This window comes from Littorina saxatilis, linkage group LG16 (genome assembly GCF_037325665.1).
Source record: "Littorina saxatilis isolate snail1 linkage group LG16, US_GU_Lsax_2.0, whole genome shotgun sequence".
Lineage (NCBI taxonomy): Eukaryota > Metazoa > Mollusca > Gastropoda > Littorinimorpha > Littorinidae > Littorina > Littorina saxatilis.
Window position 1 is genome coordinate 27,710,407 of NC_090260.1, and position 16,959 is coordinate 27,727,365.

The following is a 16,959-nucleotide window of genomic DNA, read 5'->3' on the forward strand; positions in this document are numbered from 1 at the left end:
TGCAAAAAATTAAGAGAGAATGCTGTTATTAGTGTTAAGTACAAATTGTCAGAGAAAGTAGAATTAATAAGAGCAGCGCAGAACTTGAAGCATCAGCTTGAAGTTGAGAAATAGTTACTGCTTTGTGTGTCCGGTACATCTGAATCTGACTTTTCTTGTGGTCAATTCAAAGGTCTATTTGTGATCAACAACTTGTTGTTTGTACATGTACTCGCATTCTCTGTTTGTATGTATATAATGCTCAAAAAGGTTTCTTTATCCAGCTTTGAAGCCTTTGTGTGTGTGTGTGTGTGTGTGTGTGTGTGTGTGCTCCCGAGTACCTTGAATCCTCCCTGGACCTGTACACCCAGCCCTCCGACCGTCCCCTTCGTTCTGCTGCTGACCCTCTCCGCCTCCACATCCCTCGCTCGAAACTCGCATCTGCTGGTCAGCGTGCATTTCCCTCCGCGGGCCCCTCCGTCTGGAACTCCCTGCCGCTTGAGCTTTGCCAGAGCCCCTCTCTTGACGCGTTCAAGAGTAGGTTGAAGACTCAGTTCTTCCCGTAGCTGGCTGCGACTTTCATGTTCGACGTGATGTGTTGTGCCCCAAAAGACATTCTTGTGCTGTGCTCTGTGAGAGGTGTTTTATTTGTGCTTAATATTATTTTGTTTGGACCTAGCTATTGATGTGTACATCGTTGTTAAACAGTTCTTTGTTCTATGTTCATCAGGGTTTGCTAGTGTGTGATAGGGTTTGTGTCCGTTTGTAGATGTTAGTTTCTTTGTTAGTCCTGTGTTGACAACTTTTCGACAAACGCTTAGAACTGTACCCACGGAATACGCGCTATATAAGCTCCCTATTGATTGATATTGATTGATTGATTAAGGACGAGGATAGTAAAATCAAGTCATATTAGCTCTTGGAACTTGAAAATTTAGCTTTTTTCAGGTTCTTCTTTTGGCAGTTTTGAAAGAATGATCATGGAGTCAAGTTTCATCATGCGTCACTTTTGTAGTAAACTCTGAATAAGAAACCAATGATTCGTTATGTTCTCTGTATTTGTGACAGCTCAGACTAGCAGCTAAATTAGGTCATTACATTATATATGTTATTGTTAAAGTAGCAGCCAGGCACACAGATAATGAACACACACACACACACTTCCTATAAAAAAGTCATGAAAATCCAGAGTATTTCAGATCTACACGCATGATTTATTTGGTTTGGGATGTTGTTGTCTTTAGTGGTGAAAGATTGAGTGCCTTGGAGAGTTTGGAGAACATATACAAACTTTGTCTGCTGACTTACCCAGCTACAGAACCTTTAGTGGTGTTTAATCTTTACTGATTGTATTTTTCCTCCAAGCTCTCAAAGGCACTCGATCCTCATTACAAAAGACAAAAACATCCCATATAAATAAAGAGAATAATAAAAAAAAATAAAAAAAAAAGAATAATAATAATTTATTTGCACCAATGAGAGTAAAAGAAGGAAAAGAGAAGTCGTACCATTCACACACATGCAAACACAAACCCCATTACTGAGTATGAGATATAAGACAAAACAAAGTACAACAAAATTACACAAACATCATAAAATCAAGCCATTAAGGGAATAAATTAAATGGTGAAACCGCAGTTAGAATTCTTTCTTTTTTTCTTTATTTGGTGTTTAACGTCGTTTTCAACCGTTCAAGGTTATATCGCGACGGGAAAAGGGGGGGATGGGATAGAGCCACTTGTTAATTGTTTCTTGTTCACAAAAGCACTAATAAAAAAATTGCTCCAGGGGCTTGCAACGTAGTACAATATATGACCTTACTGGGAGAATGCAAGTTTCCAGTACAAAGGACTTAACATTTCTTACATACTGCTTGACTAAAATCTTTACAAACATTGACTATATTCTATACAAGAAACACTTAACAAGGGTAAAAGGAGAAACAGAATCCGTTAGTTGCCTCTTACGACTTGCTGGGGAGTATCGGGTAAATTCTTCCCCCTAACCCGCGGGGGGAGCAGTTAGAATGATCTACCGTACTTTCCGGGTCATAAGGCGCGACTTTTTTCCTCGAGTTTGACCCCTGCGTCTTGTATAACGAAGCGCCTAATCCGTGTATGAAATACGAAAAAAATCAAAGAGACCGCTTGAGTCCCAGTCAAACAACTTGTGATAATGCATGTTTCAGCTACTAGGTACTGCCCTGCCTTTGATCTGGCCGCACACAATTTCCACACTGTTAAACTCGGTCACTGACCGGTCACTGACCCCGATGCAGGAAGTGTTTCCTCTCTCAGATATGACAGGGGAACCACCTCTCATGGCAAGGTCGTGTCTTTTAACAAGGCCACCCAGCTATCACAATGCCTTTGATCTGGCCGCACACACACACATATTTTCACTCAGTTAAAGTCGGTCACTGACCCCGATGCAGGAAGTGTTTCCTCTCTCAGATATGACAGGGGAACCACCTCTCATGGCAAAAACTGGGTCATTTTGGTGCGCCCTATCGGCCCCCTGCGTCCAATGGGTGACTGGATTACAATTTTTTTTAAAAAGAAGGGGGTGCGTCTTAGATAACGAAGCGCCTTGTCACCCGGAAAGTACGGTACATGAAAAACTACAACAGGTAAGAAGAAAAGTTGTATTTTGTGAGAGTAATTAGTTTCCAGTAATGCTGTTGGTTTTGTAAAAGAAGGAATGACACTATCTGGAAAATAATATTAGATCATACACCCCAAAAAAGCTAAACTAGAGTGAAATAAAACCTGGTCCAAAAATAGAACTAAACTTAAACATCAATTACTGAACAAATAAATTCTGTCTAGTTGTTTGTTGAAACATTTTGTTCTAACTTGTAATCTTGTCTATACTTCTGATGATGGAAAAAAAACAAGTCGCGTAAGGCGAAAATACAATATTTAGTCAAGTAGCTGTCGAACTCACAGAACGCAATGCCATTTTTCAGCAAGACCGTATTCTCGTAGCATCGTATGCAGTCCACCGCTCATGGAAATTGACAAGAAGAGCGGGGTAGTAGTTGCGCTAAGAAGGATAGCACGCTTTTCTGTACTTCTCTTTGTTTTAACTTTCTGAGCGTGTTTTTAATCCAAACATATCATATCTATATGTTTTTGGAATCAGGAACCGACAAGGAATAAGATGAAAGTGTTTTTAAATTGATTTCGACAATTTAATTTTGATCATAATTTTTATATATTTAATTTTCAGAGCTTGTTTTTAATCGGAATATAACATATTTATATGTTTTTGGAATCAGCAAATGATGGAGAATAAGATAAACGTAAATTTGGATCGTTTTATAAATTTTTATTTTTTTTTACAATTTTCCGATTTTTAATGACCAAAGTCATTAATTAATTTTTAAGCCACCAAGCTGAAATGCAATACCGAAGTCCGGGCTTCGTCGAAGATTACTTGACCAAAATTTCAACCAATTTGGTTGAAAAATGAGGGCGTGACAGTACCGCCTCAACTTTCACGAAAAGCCGGATATGACGTCATCAAAGACATTTATAAAAAAAAAATGAAAAAAACGTTTGGGGATTTCATACCCAGGAACTCTCATGTCAAATTTCATAAAGATCGGTCCAGTAGTTTAGTCTGAATCGCTCTACACACACACACACACACACACAGACACACAGACACACACACACACGCACATACACCACGACCCTCGTTTCGATTCCCCCTCGATGTTAAAATATTTAGTCAAAACTTGACTAAATATAAAAACGGTAAAGAAAAAAGATCAATTGGTCAACTTTCACAAAGTCACACACATTTTCATGTCATTTAACTTGTGAATGTGTCGATTGCATCTATATCAAAATGTCTAAATCGTACGTACATTCAAAATGTGAAATTGCATATACATTAAAAACAACAACATGGTGAATACAGTGAAAACTCCACTTTAACGCCTTCAAAATTTTGAAAAAAGTCCTAAAATAGAGGTAAACTTACAGACTAAATGAAGATAAAATGTTTAACACTTTCTACCCCACCTATGTTGACCAAGTTTTTTTTTTAGCTGAGACCAGCTGTGCTGCAGCAGGTCACACAGAATTGTAGTAACTGTGTATCAACACGCTGGAATGCAGGCGTTAGATGGACGTTTCAGGAAGCGACTGAAGCTAACAGTCAGAGCGGATATATCAGTTCCTGGTCAGATAGAGCCATATGAGTGGGTACGGATATATCCGCACCTGGGAGACAAGGAGTTAAAAACAAAGTCTTAAAACAGGTCTTAAAATGGAGGTTTCAATGTACACGACGGCAGGGAGAATAGGTTATGTTTTGCTTCACTCAGGCTGGAATATTGCATAGAAAATTGTAAGGTAACAAAACCTAACAAGTCGCGTAAGGCGAAAATACAACATTTAGTCAAGTAGCTGTCGAACTCACAGAATGAAACTGAACGCAATGCAACGCAGCAAGACCGTATACTCGTAGCATCGTCAGTCCACCGCTCATGGCAAAGGCAGTGAAATTGACAAGAAGAGCGGGGTAGTAGTTGCGCCGAGAAGGAATATGGCACGCTTTTCTGTACCTCTCTTCGTTTTAACTTTCTGAGCGTGTTTTCAATCCAAACATATCATATCTATATGTTTTTGGAATCAGGAACCGACAAGGAATAAGATGAAAGTATTTTTAAATTGATTTCGAAAATTTAACTTTGATAAGTTTTATATATTTAATTTTCAGAGCTTGTTTTTAATCGGAATATAACATATTTATATGTTTTTGGAATCAGCAAATGATGGAGAATAAGATGAACGTAAATTTGGATAGTTTTATAAAAAATTTTTTTTTTTTACAATTTTCAGATTTTTAATGACCAAAGTCATTAATTAAATTTTAAGCCACCAAGCTGAAATGCAATACCGAAGTCCAGGCTTCGTCGAACATTACTTGACCAAAATTTCAACCAATTTGGTTAAAAAATGAGGGCGTGACAGTGCCGCCTCAACTTTCACGAAAAGCCGGATATGACGTCATCAAAGACATTTATCAAAAAAATGATAAAAACGTATGTGGATATCATACCCAGGAACTCTCATGTCAAATTTCATAAAGATCGGTCCAGTAGTTTGGTCTGAATCGCTCTACACGCACTCACGCACACACACACACACATACACCACGACCCTCGTCTCGATTCCCCCTCTATGTTAAAACATTTAGTCATAACTTGACTAAATGTAAAAATGAGTACTTGTACAGTGGAACCCACCTTTTAAGACCTCCAAAAATCTGAGAAAATCAGGTCTTAAAAAGGAGGGAGTCTTAAAATGGGGGTAGATTTACAGAGGTTATGAACAGAAAGTCTAAGAAAACAGGGTCTTAAAAAGGAGGGAGTCTTAAATTGGGGGTACATTTATACAGAGGTTATGAAAAGAAAGTCTAAGAAAACAGGGTCTTAAAAAGGAGGGAGTCTTAAAATGGGGGTACATTTATACAGAGGTTATGAAAAGAAAGTCTAAGAAAACAGGGTCTTAAAAAGGAGGGAGTCTTAAAATGGGGGTACATTTATACAGAGGTTATGAAAAGAAAGTCTAAGAAAACAGGGTCTTAAAAAGGAGGGAGTCTTAAAATGGGGGTACATTTATACAGAGGATATGAACAGAAAGTCTAAGAAAACAGGGTCTTAAAAAGGAGGGAGTCTTAAAGTGGGGGTAAGTTCACAGAGGATATGAACAGAAAGTCTAAGAAAACAGGGTCTTAAAAAGGAGGGAGTCTTAAAATGGGGGTAAGTTAACAGAGGATATGAACAGAAAGTCTAAGAAAACAGGGTCTTAAAAAGGAGGGAGTCTTAAATTGGGGGGTCTTAAGGGGGTTCCACTGTAGTGAGAATGAAATGTTGCATGCTAAAGTGATATTTAAATAAAGACAACCCGGTAAGCTGAGAAATGTTACAATGGCAAAAGTTAAAGGCAGTGGTACAGTGTTCCTTTTGCTCTTGTTCCCAAGAGAACAAATGTAAGGCAAAAAAAAAAAAAGGTGTGGTTACGGTAACATAGCCCAAAAAAATAGGGTAGGAAGGTAGGCAATCACTTTTTTTTTAAACTTTTTTTTCTGATGTGTACAAATTAAACCTACTTGACAGGGAAATAAGTGTGCGACTCGGGCGCTTTCGCTTTCATTGCGTTTTCTGCACTCGTTTACTTGTATTTTTTTGTATTTTTTTGACAAATGTAATAAAAAGTTATAGGGTCGCCCCCCCCCAAAATAGGGTAGGTCGGGTTACCGTAACCACACCTATTTATTTTTTAGGCCTAAGTAAAGAGAGAAGAGAATAATGAATCAATAATATCTTCGAGAATCCTATTCTTGTGCTGGGTAAAAGTTTGACAATGGGAGAGAGCCAGTGAGAGGAATTTAAGAGAGAAGGAGTGAGTGTGTATGCGTTCACGTTAGTTCAAGCAAGCGTGTCTTTCAATATCTCTGTGTCCATTTCTCACACTCACTCGGCACTTAGATCTATTCTCTATGTTGAGATCATGTGTGCAATAAATTATGCAGAGAAAGATATCATTTTCAACAATTTCAATCTCTCAAGCATATAACCAGCATGCATTATTACGCAGATCTCCATTTCTTATAAAAACTAAAAATTAAAATAATGATCAGCTGGACGGATGAAGCGCTACTTCTTATCAACAACAGAAACACCGTGTAATAAAAGTACATGTATATAAGCCATGTTGAAAAAAAAAATCACCTTACAAAGACCATGTTAATTATCTCTTTAATGTTTCCCTTGCTGTGGAGGTTGCATGATTGGGACTTTAGGGGAGATGAAATGATCAACATTATCATGCTTCCCTGACAAAAACCCGATTCCTGATACAAAAAATGGTGACACCTTTTCAAATCTGTCGTCTCCACTGTAAAGGGTGGAGGAGCCATTATTATCAACATTCCTCATCTTCACCGCTTAAAGGCTGCCATATTTGTAGCGTTCATTAATTAATTCACATTGTTTACATGTGCCAATAATGTTATAAAACTGTACCTAAGGGGATATAATAACGATTGGCTGTAGCTTTCGAACACAGACAAAATTATTTCAGTATTGCAAAGTGGTGTTGATAGTGTCGAATGTAAACAGAACAGTCTCAAACGCCATCTTTGGTTTACGAAACGTCACGAAGTGACGTCAACGGTCTAAAAATAGCCCAAGTCCTGGAGAACTGTTGCTAAACAATGCAATAAAGAATTAATTATTTCTCGTAATTGGTAAGGACTTCAAACCTAAAACTTTGCAGGAAGCTTAATTTATACATCCCCGCAACGATGGGAAAAACCCTGGAAGTAATTTAAACTAATTAAATAGGACTATGTCTATGACTCACAATCTCAAACCTGGCCTGCAGGCGTGTACATGGAATCAACAAGTCGCGTAAGGCGAAAATACAACATTTAGTCAAGCTCAGTCGAACTCACAGAATGAAACTGAACGCATTGCATTTTTTCCGCAAGACCGTACACTCGTAGCATCGTCTGTCCACCGCTCGTGGCAAAAGCAGTGACATTAACAATCCAGAAAAGCGCGGTAGCGGTTGCGCTGAGGAGGATAGCACGCTTTTCTATATCTCTATTCTTTTTAACTTTCTGAACGTGTTTTTAATCCAAACATATCATATCTATATGTTTTTGGAATCAGGAACCGACAAGGAATAAGATGAAATTGTTTTTAAATCGATTTTGGACATTTAATTTTAATCATAATTTTTATATTTTTAATTTTCAGAGCTTGTTTTTAATCCGAATATAACATATTTATATGTTTTTGGAATCAGAAAATGATGAAGAATAAGATAAACGTAGTTTTGGATCGTTTTATAAAAAAATAATTTTAATTACAATTTTCAGATTTTTAATGACCAAAGTCATTAATTAATTTTTAAGCCACCAAGCTGAAATGCAATACCGAAGTCCGGCCTTTGTCGAAGATTGCTTTACAAAAATTTCAATCAATTTGATTAAAAAATGAGGGTGTGACAGTGCCGCCTCAACTTTTACAAAAAGCCGGATATGACGTCATCAAAGACATTTATCGAAAAAATGAAAAAAACGTCTGGGGATATCATACCCAGAAACTCTCATGTAAAATTTCATAAAGATCGGTCCAGTAGTTTACTCTGAATCGCTCTACACACACACGCACAGACAGACACACACACACACATACACCACGACCCTCGTCTCGATTCCCCCTCTATGTTAAAACATTTAGTCAAAACTTGACTAAATGTAAAAAGACCTCAGGGTCCCTCCACGCGGACACATAACAACACAATCAATACAGTGGAACCCCCCTTTTAAGACCTCCAATAATCTGAGAAAATCAGGCCTTAAAAAGGAGGGAGTCTTAAAATGGGGGTAAATTTACACAGGTTATGACTGTATGAACAGGAAAGCTGAAAAATCAAGGTCTTAAAAAGGGGGAAGTCTTAAAATGGAGGTAAATTTAGAGGTTGTGAACAGGAAAGCTGAAAAAGCAAGGTCTTAAAAAGGGGGAGGTCTTAAATTGGGGGGTCTTAAAAGGGGGGTTCCACTGTATTCTGACTATACTTCCTGTGCAGATCCAGTGAGGATTAAAAAAAAAAGTCTTATTAATTTCACAGATCGCCACTTGTGTCTGTCCAGAAATTAATTATCAAAAAAAAAAAAAAAAAAAATCCACTTTGCACAGAAAGTATACTCACTGTTGAGTTTTGGTATGTATCCCAGTGGGGGAGGGATGGTCTGACCCCATGTAAAAACCCTGCAGATCTGAGATGGCAAGTCAAACTTCTCAGGGGAAGAACTGCATGAACCTTTAAGCCATAAGGTTGAACCATTATAATATTGCTGCTAGCTTTCCACTGGGAGGAAGCGACCCGAATTTCCCAGCGATGGGACAATAAAGTAATGAAAATGAAAATGAAATGAATGAAATCATTGTTTTTTTAAATCCCTCATAACTGCTTTCAAGGTTGGCCTTGCTAAACAATCATTTTCAAAATCCCTCGTCGTCGCTGTCAAACTGGATGGGTCGTGAGTCGGGAGAGTCCAGAAGGTCAGCGTCGTCACCCAGGACGACGACCTCGCCACGCTCGCTGATGTAGGACTGCTCGAAGCTGTCCATGCTGTAGTTGCCGTCGCTGGCTCTGGACGGAACCCGTCGCTCAGGGTGCAGGTCAGGGGCGTCGCCTGTCGCGCAAAAAAACACAAGAGACATGAAGAAAAATAGTAGAAAAACAGTATATGTAAAGAACAAAAAATAAATTGTTTCTAGCATCACCATACATTTTTTTAGCACGTCATGAATCTTTTACAATATTGTGTGGGGGAGAAGGTTAGGGTCAGGGGCACCGCCTGTCGCACGAAAAACACAAGAGACATGAAGAAAAATGTGACCCTCCACCACGGAATGAGTCGCATGTCACCTTTGCATGATTTTCATATTTTTACATTTTCCTAAACAGTTTTTTATGCTCTATCCAGTGGTGAAAACCGTTTTAAAAAAGAGCGAAAACTGTTTGAGTTATAAGCCTGTGACTAAGGTGACCCTCACACTGTTACCAGACACTCCCCGAACTTATATTAAGCCTAGCGCAGAACCGCGCGAGGTGACATGCGACTCATTTCGTGGTGGAGGGTCACAAATAGTAGAAAAACAAGAAGTGTAAAGAACAAAAAAATTGTTTCCAGCGCCATCATGAATCATCAAAAGTGTGTGGGTGAGAAGGAGAAATCCTGGAAAGTTTATAACTTAGTGAGCAGTCCTTTGCATATTTCATTCTTTGTGCTATTGTGCTAAAGTACTGTACAATTGGCAATGGAAGAACCAATACTACAAATGTACACTACATTGGGGTGTGCACGTTAAAGATCCCACGATTGACAAAAGGGTCTTTCCTGGCAAAATTGTATAGGCATAGATAAAAATGTCCACCAAAATACCCGTGTGACTTGGAATAATAGGCCGTGAAAAGTAGGATATGCGCCGAAATGGCTGCGATCTGCTGGCCGATGTGAATGCGTGATGTATTGTGTAAAAAAAATTCCATATCTCACACGGCATAAATAAATCCCTGCGCCTTGAATATGTGCGCGATATAAATTGCATAAAATAAAAATGAATTTTTTTTTTTAAAAATCCCTGCGCTCAGAACTGTACCCACGGAATACGCGCGATATAAGCCTCCTATTGATTGATTGATTGATTGATTGATTGATTGATTGAAATGTACAGTGGAACCCCTCCATATTGTTTGAGACCTCCCCCTTCTTAACCCTTACACTGGTGCAATTCTGTAACACACGTTACACAGCCACTGGTGAATTAACAGAGAGATAAATAAAGAACAAGTCGCGTAAGGCGAAAATACAATATTTAGTCAAGTAGCTGTCGAACTCACAGAATGAAACTGAACGCAATGCCATTTTTCAGCAAGACCGTATACTCATAGCATCGTCAGTCCACCGCTCATGGCAAAGGCAGTGAAATTGACAAGAAGAGCGGGGTAGTAGTTGCGCTAAGAAGGATAGCACGCTTTTCTCTACCTCTCTTTGTTTTAACTTTCTGAGCGTGTTTTTAATCCAAACATATCATATCTATATGTTTTTGGAATCAGGAACCGACAAGGAATAAGATGAAAGTGTTTTTAAATTGATTTCGACAATTTAATTTTGATAATAATTTTTATATATTTATTTTTCAGAGCTTGTTTTTAATCCAAATATAACATATTTATATGTTTTTGGAATCAGAAAATGATGGAGAATAAGATGAACGTAAATTGGGATCGTTTTATAAATTTTTATTTTTTTTTACAATTTTCAGATTTTTAATGACCAAAGTCATTAATTAATTTTTAAGCCACCAAGCTGAAATGCAATACCGAAGTCCGGGCTTCGTCGAAGATTACTTGACCAAAATTTCAACCAATTTGGTTGAAAAATGAGGGCGTGACAGTGCCGCCTCAACTTTCACGAAAAGCCGGATATGACGTCATCAAAGACATTTATCAAAAAAATGAAAAAAACGTTCGGGGATTTCATACCCAGGAACTCTCATGTCAAATTTCATAAAGATCGGTCCAGTAGTTTAGTCTGAATCGCTCTACACACACACACAGACAGACAGACACACACACATACACCACGACCCTCGTTTCGATTCCCCCTCGATGTTAAAATATTTAGTCAAAACTTGACTAAATATAAAAACGGTCATATAGGTTTTCGCATCCATGGGAGGTAATCGGAACCGACCAAACAGACTGAGCCAGTAGCGCGACATATGTCGTGACAACCAGGTGACAGTATACGTACCCCACGCGGGTTAGGGGGAGCCCCATATTGGTTGGGGTACGAGAAAGAATTTACCCGAGGCTCCCCAGCATGTCGTAAGAGGCGACTGACGGATTCTGTTTCTCCTGTTACCCTTGTTAAGTGTTTCTTGTATAGAATATAGTCAATGTTTGTAAAGATTTTAGTCAAGCAGTATGTAAGAAATGTAAGTCCTTTGCACTGGAAACTTGCATTCTCCCAGTAAGGTAATATATTGTACTACGTTGCAAGCCCCTGGAGCAAATTTTGATTAGTGCTTTTGTGAACAAGAAACAATTGACAAGTGGCTCTATCCCATCTTCCCCCTTCCCCCGTCGCGATATAACCTTCGTGGTTGAAAACGACGTAAAACACCAAATAAAGAAATAAAGAAAAGGACTCCTTCTCTTCTTAAGACCTCATTTCTATGAGTTTTAATGTTTTGTAATTGGGTACGTTCCACTGTACACTACACCACATAAGCTATGACACATAGCCACAAAAAACGTCACCACTATCAACCCCTTCCTTGCACATCTAAACCTTTGAATGAGAGCACAGCTGACAATGAAAGAATCCAAGCCAAACGTATCCTTTTGACCAAACAGATTACCGTATTTGACGGATTACAAGACGCACCGTTTTATAAGCCGCACCCCCGACTTTAAAAAAAAAAATGGGACGAGCCACGTATAGGCCGCGTCACTATATTAGCCGCCGTCGAAAAAAATATAATCAGATCGTGTCAATCAATCAAAACAACCAGGCAAACGAAAGTACGGTATTTGGCAAAATCGGCTCCGAGAATAAACAAGTGAAACAAAGAAGAAAAGTGAAAAAGTTTGAAGAAAAATATCACACACACACATGTAGTCCCGCCCGGAATAAGCTTTTTTGGGATGATTTACGACTTTTGCGCACATTTCGAGCAGACGAAAACACAACATGGCGGCTCTCGCTCCTCCAACTATCGCGAGACACAAAAAAACGAAATCTCGCGCGCGCGAGATCCTGATACATCCGGTGTTTCTCTGTACGCTATCTTGTCACGACGACTTGTTGACAAACGAAGATTCGCGAAAGAAAGAGAAAAGCGCTGATTCTTGAGTAGAGATCTAATAAAGTACCGGTAATCACTAATCGAGCGAAATGAAAATCCGCGGCGACTTCCATTAGGTGAATGCTATTCAAGTTTAGGTAACGTTTTAGCCGCATCTTTTTATAAGCCGCAATGCGATTTTTGTTGAAAAAAAATCGCGGCTTGTAGTCCGTCAAATACGGTAGTCTTTTTCCGCAAATAACTCTGTCAGGATTTTCAGCGGTCTGGAAGAGTAGGAGCACCTTTACCTCAAAGGACAAGCTTTTCACAACATCCTGAGCATGTTCCACGCTTCTGATCGGCTTTACTCCTGCGATCGGGACAAATAACTAACTCTGATGTGTATATTACGCAGCGTGCGCTAAATATGATACCTTTTCTTTTGAAAATATACACATCGGAGCTATGAACCGCCACCAATAGTTTGCTGATCACTTAATGTAAGTTTACGCTAGGCATGTGGGTTTTCCTAAACTCACGTGACCTCAAGCTAAACCCACGTTACCTCAATCAAAACATGTTGTAAGCGATGACTTATACATGTCAACGATCATTTCCGCAACAAACAGTGAACTCTGATGAAGTTGTGAACGCTGTTTTTTAAAAGCAAAAGGGTACCATATTGTGCGCGCGCTGCATTACATACACATCATAGTTAGCTGTTCATCATCCCGATCGCAGGAGTAAAGCTGATCAGAAGTGTGGAACATGCTCCAGATGTTGTGAAAAGCTTGTCTCTTCCACATCGCTGAAAATCCTGAAAAAGTTATTTTCGAAAATCGTCTATTATCTCTCAGACAACACTTGCACCCATACTGTACCTTCATCTCGAGACGGCCCAGCATTTTGTCTGGGTGTGGGGACGGGATGTGGGGATTGGTCATCCTGAGGACAGTTGAGGACTTTGTCCGAGTCAAAAGTCGGCGTGGGGCCTCTGCGACCAGAGGGGAGGTCAGAGGGAGAATCTATGTGCTGGCTGGTTGGAGTTATGTCCCCTTCCCTGGGAGTGGCTGACGGTGAGGCCAAAGGTTTGGTGCCAGTTACGTCCCCTGATGCTGTGGAGGAATAACATGCGATAAATATTTCACGCCCTCACAGTGTTCCCGAGTGATACCCAACTTTAGACCAGAAGAAAAAGGGGAAAAGTTCCAACACCTTGTGCAAGAGCTGAAACATTAACTAAACAGTGGATCTTTAAATAATCTTTAGCCTCTCTGAGGATCGGACACCTCCTGGTAGAATGAGTCTATTGGCACAAGAGTATACTGGCACATCCAACCACTAGCAAACACATCAAAGAAAACCTGATCATATGTAATGTTTTCATTATTGGCCACCAAAATGTAAGGGCATAGTAACAGTCTAATTGTACGGTCAAATACGGACGGACATAGATCCACTTTTTCGTGCAGTCGACTCAGAGACGGTATCCATGTGCCACCCCCGGGTCACCAAAGTGGCTCATAAAAGACCTCGGTCATTCAGGAACATGGCCTTAATGGTTTCACCATGAGGGCAGGACGTAAAACAACATTATTATAAAACCCTGTTTTCTCAGATTTTGTATTCACAACCTGTGTAAATTAACCCAATTTTTAAGACTCCCTCCTTTTTAACTTTTTCGCGACGCGCCGCCCGAATACAAGCGTTGACTGATCATGCCGTTGTCAGCACGGCGCCAGAATCCGTGCGTACGGTGCGTGAGTCACTTCGCCACCCATCGCCATAATAGTAGCGTTGGAAGTGGAAAATACCACGCTGGGGATTTTCCATACGAAAACCCACGTCATAGGTTCAGAGGTCGGCTGCATTATCATACGCGACAAATAACTCCCAGAACAGTTGATTTCATTGGTTAGTTTGGATATTACAGGTCATTGACGGGACCAACCCATGCCTTAGTTTCATATTTAGGCCGTTCCAAAATGTCGCGAGTTGTCAGTGTTGTTGTTGCGAAGCGAAGCGGCGTGCAGAAGGAAAGCAGTGACTGTGTGTGCATCAAACAGTGTTGTTGTGATAGATGGATAAGTGAGTGATGAGGGTGAATGAGTTAGCCAGATCAAGAGCTCGAGGTGTCAATGCTACTTTGGCCAAAACCCAATGCAAGCGGACGGACGCGATTCTGATGCCGGGAATGTTCTGTGGCCACATGGCTGTGGCGCTTTGTGTTGAGCCGTGCTTCGAAGTGTGGCACACAAAGAAGGATGTTCTCCGTGCATAAACCGAGTTCTAAACAAGTCATTTATACAAAAACTGTAAATACTGTGACAGCAAGTGTTTCTTTTCTTCTATGGATAAAACCCAACGCAATGGGACTCGATTCTGGTGCCTGGAATGTGGTGTGGCGTTTTGCGTTGAGCTGTGCTCTGTGGCACTGTAAATACTGTGACAGCAAGTGTTTCTTTTCTTCTACATGGATATATTCATCATAGTCATCACCCAGTCATCTCATTGTATCATTCAGGTTAGTAAATTCTTTTTTGAGTATTCACTAACAACATTTTGTGCATATTTTCAAACATGTCTGTAGTATTTATGTGGTGCCTCTGGACTTTTTTTATTTAAATTGTTGACATTTTCAATAGCATACCACACAAACACAACAAGCCTTTTGACAAATACAAAGTACATTTCTGAAACAATGAAAGATCTTTCTTTAATTGTGTGCAAAAAGTAAGTCTCCACATGTACTAGTTTTTTTACAATATTTTTTTCAAAATACAATATTTTTTTCAAAATTTTCCAATTTTGGTTGTCAGCAGGCTATTTATTGACATTTTCAATAGCATACCACACAAACACAACAAGTCTTTTGACAAATACAAAGTACATTTCTGAAACAATGAAAAATCTTTCTTTAATTGTGTGCAAAAAGTAAATCTCCACATGTACTAGTTTTTTTACAATATTTTTTTCAAAATACAATATTTTTTTCAAAATGTCCCAATTTTGGTTGTCAGCAGGCTATTTATATGCTTTGGCGCATGCGTTCTGAGTGTATAGTCATGTCATAGGGTGGACGTGTTGAAAGAGTTAAGACCTGATTTTCTCCGATTTTTTGAGGTCCTGAAAGAGAGGGGGGTGTGTGCAAGTTGATGCCAAACTCACGTTGCGAGAGGGCGACGACAGGCTTGGTGGGCGTGGACTGGGCCGCGACGGCAGACGTGAACGCTCCGCTGGTCTGTTTCAACAGCCGCTGGTAAACCTCGTCCGCCTCCTCCTTCTCTCGCAGGTAGGCGCTGTTGTCAATGTGGCTCATGGCTGGGGCGCTGCCGGCCGAACCTGACAAGAGATCAAAGATAGGGATGCTTTGAAACTCAATTTATCATGCTCCATGCAATGAAATTATGTGATAGGGGGTGCGGCAGGCCTATGTATAACTCGGTTTACTGATCCTACTACAATCAATCAATCAATATGAGGCTTATATCGCGCGTATTCCGTGGGTACAGTTCTAAGCGCAGGGATTTTTTAAAATTTGTTAATTTTTTTTTTATGCAATTTATATCGCGCACATATTCAAGGCGCAGGGATTTATTTATGCCGTGTGAGATGGAATTTTTTTTTACACAATACATCACGCATTCACATCGGCCAGCAGATCGCAGCCATTTCGGCGCATATCCTACTTTTCACGGCCTATTATTCCAAGTCACACGGGTATTTTGGTGGACATTTTTATCTATGCCTATACAATTTTGCCAGGAAAGACCCTTTTGTCAATCGTGGGATCTTTAACGTGCACACCCCAATGTAGTGTACACGAAGGGACCTCGGTTTTTCGTCTCATCCGAAAGACTAGCACTTGAACCCACCACCTAGGTTAGGAAAGGGGGGAGAAAATTGCTAACGCCCTGACCCAGGGTCGAACTCGCAACCTCTCGCTTCCGAGCGCAAGTGCGTTACCACTCGGCCACCCAGTCCAGAGGTACCTGTGATGAAAGGACACCCTTGGGACCAGCCACAAGTGTCCCTACATTGCAGGTGGCCTGTCACGACAGGTATACTTTGGTAGAGATAGTATAAAAAGGGACAAGAGAAGGTGTCCTTTTAAGGGATGTGTCCTCTCATGGGAGGGTCCACACATCGCAGGTACCGCTGTGTGTATTTGCTTCATTCTACTGTGTGTAACAGTTTTCAGGTTCATTTGTGTAAAACAATGGCTTGTTCATTCTGTGTGTGGTGTTTTTCTCTCAGGGTAAAGGGTCTGCCAGGTGATTCTAGACTTTTACTTCAACAACATTAATCTCGTGAAGTTAGCAAATTAAAAACATACGACAGCGATTGACCCCAAAAATCAACTTCAATAATATGCTGCTAATTTTTTGGGGGGGTATATTTTCAGAGTGTGTTGAAACAAGGGTGAACAAAATAATAAGAGAAATCTACCGGACTGACTTCATAATACAGAATTTTGAATATGATGACGTGCCAATCATATAAACGAGGGTTGGGTAATTGGGTTGGGTAATTGAATCGGGTACGTTACCTGACTGGCCGATTACAACCCATGGCTGTTCCTGGCTTGTTTT

At 40.0% G+C, this 16,959-nt stretch overlaps 1 protein-coding gene and 1 long non-coding RNA gene across 2 annotated transcripts in view; one reads left to right on the forward strand and one right to left on the reverse strand.

Annotated features, from left to right (window-relative positions):
• LOC138950740 (uncharacterized) overlaps window positions 1–16,959 on the forward strand; it is a 238,231-nt gene that overhangs the window by 89,672 nt on the left and 131,600 nt on the right. The gene's annotated exons all lie outside the window — the stretch shown is intronic.
• LOC138950715 (uncharacterized) lies at window positions 8,567–15,715 on the reverse strand. Its single transcript, XM_070322437.1, has 3 exons — window positions 15,536–15,715; window positions 13,249–13,482; window positions 8,567–9,204 (listed from the first exon to the last, which is right to left on the reverse strand). The coding sequence occupies exons 1-3, from the start codon at window positions 15,684–15,686 to the stop codon at window positions 9,011–9,013; spliced, it is 579 nt and encodes a 192-aa protein (XP_070178538.1). The 5' UTR covers window positions 15,687–15,715; the 3' UTR covers window positions 8,567–9,010.

Coding starts and splice junctions, on each gene's coding strand:
- LOC138950715 (XM_070322437.1), bottom strand. CDS start 15,686: ATGAGCCACATTGACAACAGCGCCTACCTGCGAGAGAAGGAGGAGGCG. Junction 13,483..15,535: donor TGTCGTCGCCCTCTCGCAAC/GTGAGTTTGGCA, acceptor ATTCCTCCACAG/CATCAGGGGACGTAACTGGC. Junction 9,205..13,248: donor TGGGCCGTCTCGAGATGAAG/GTACAGTATGGG, acceptor TTTGCGCGACAG/GCGACGCCCCTGACCTGCAC.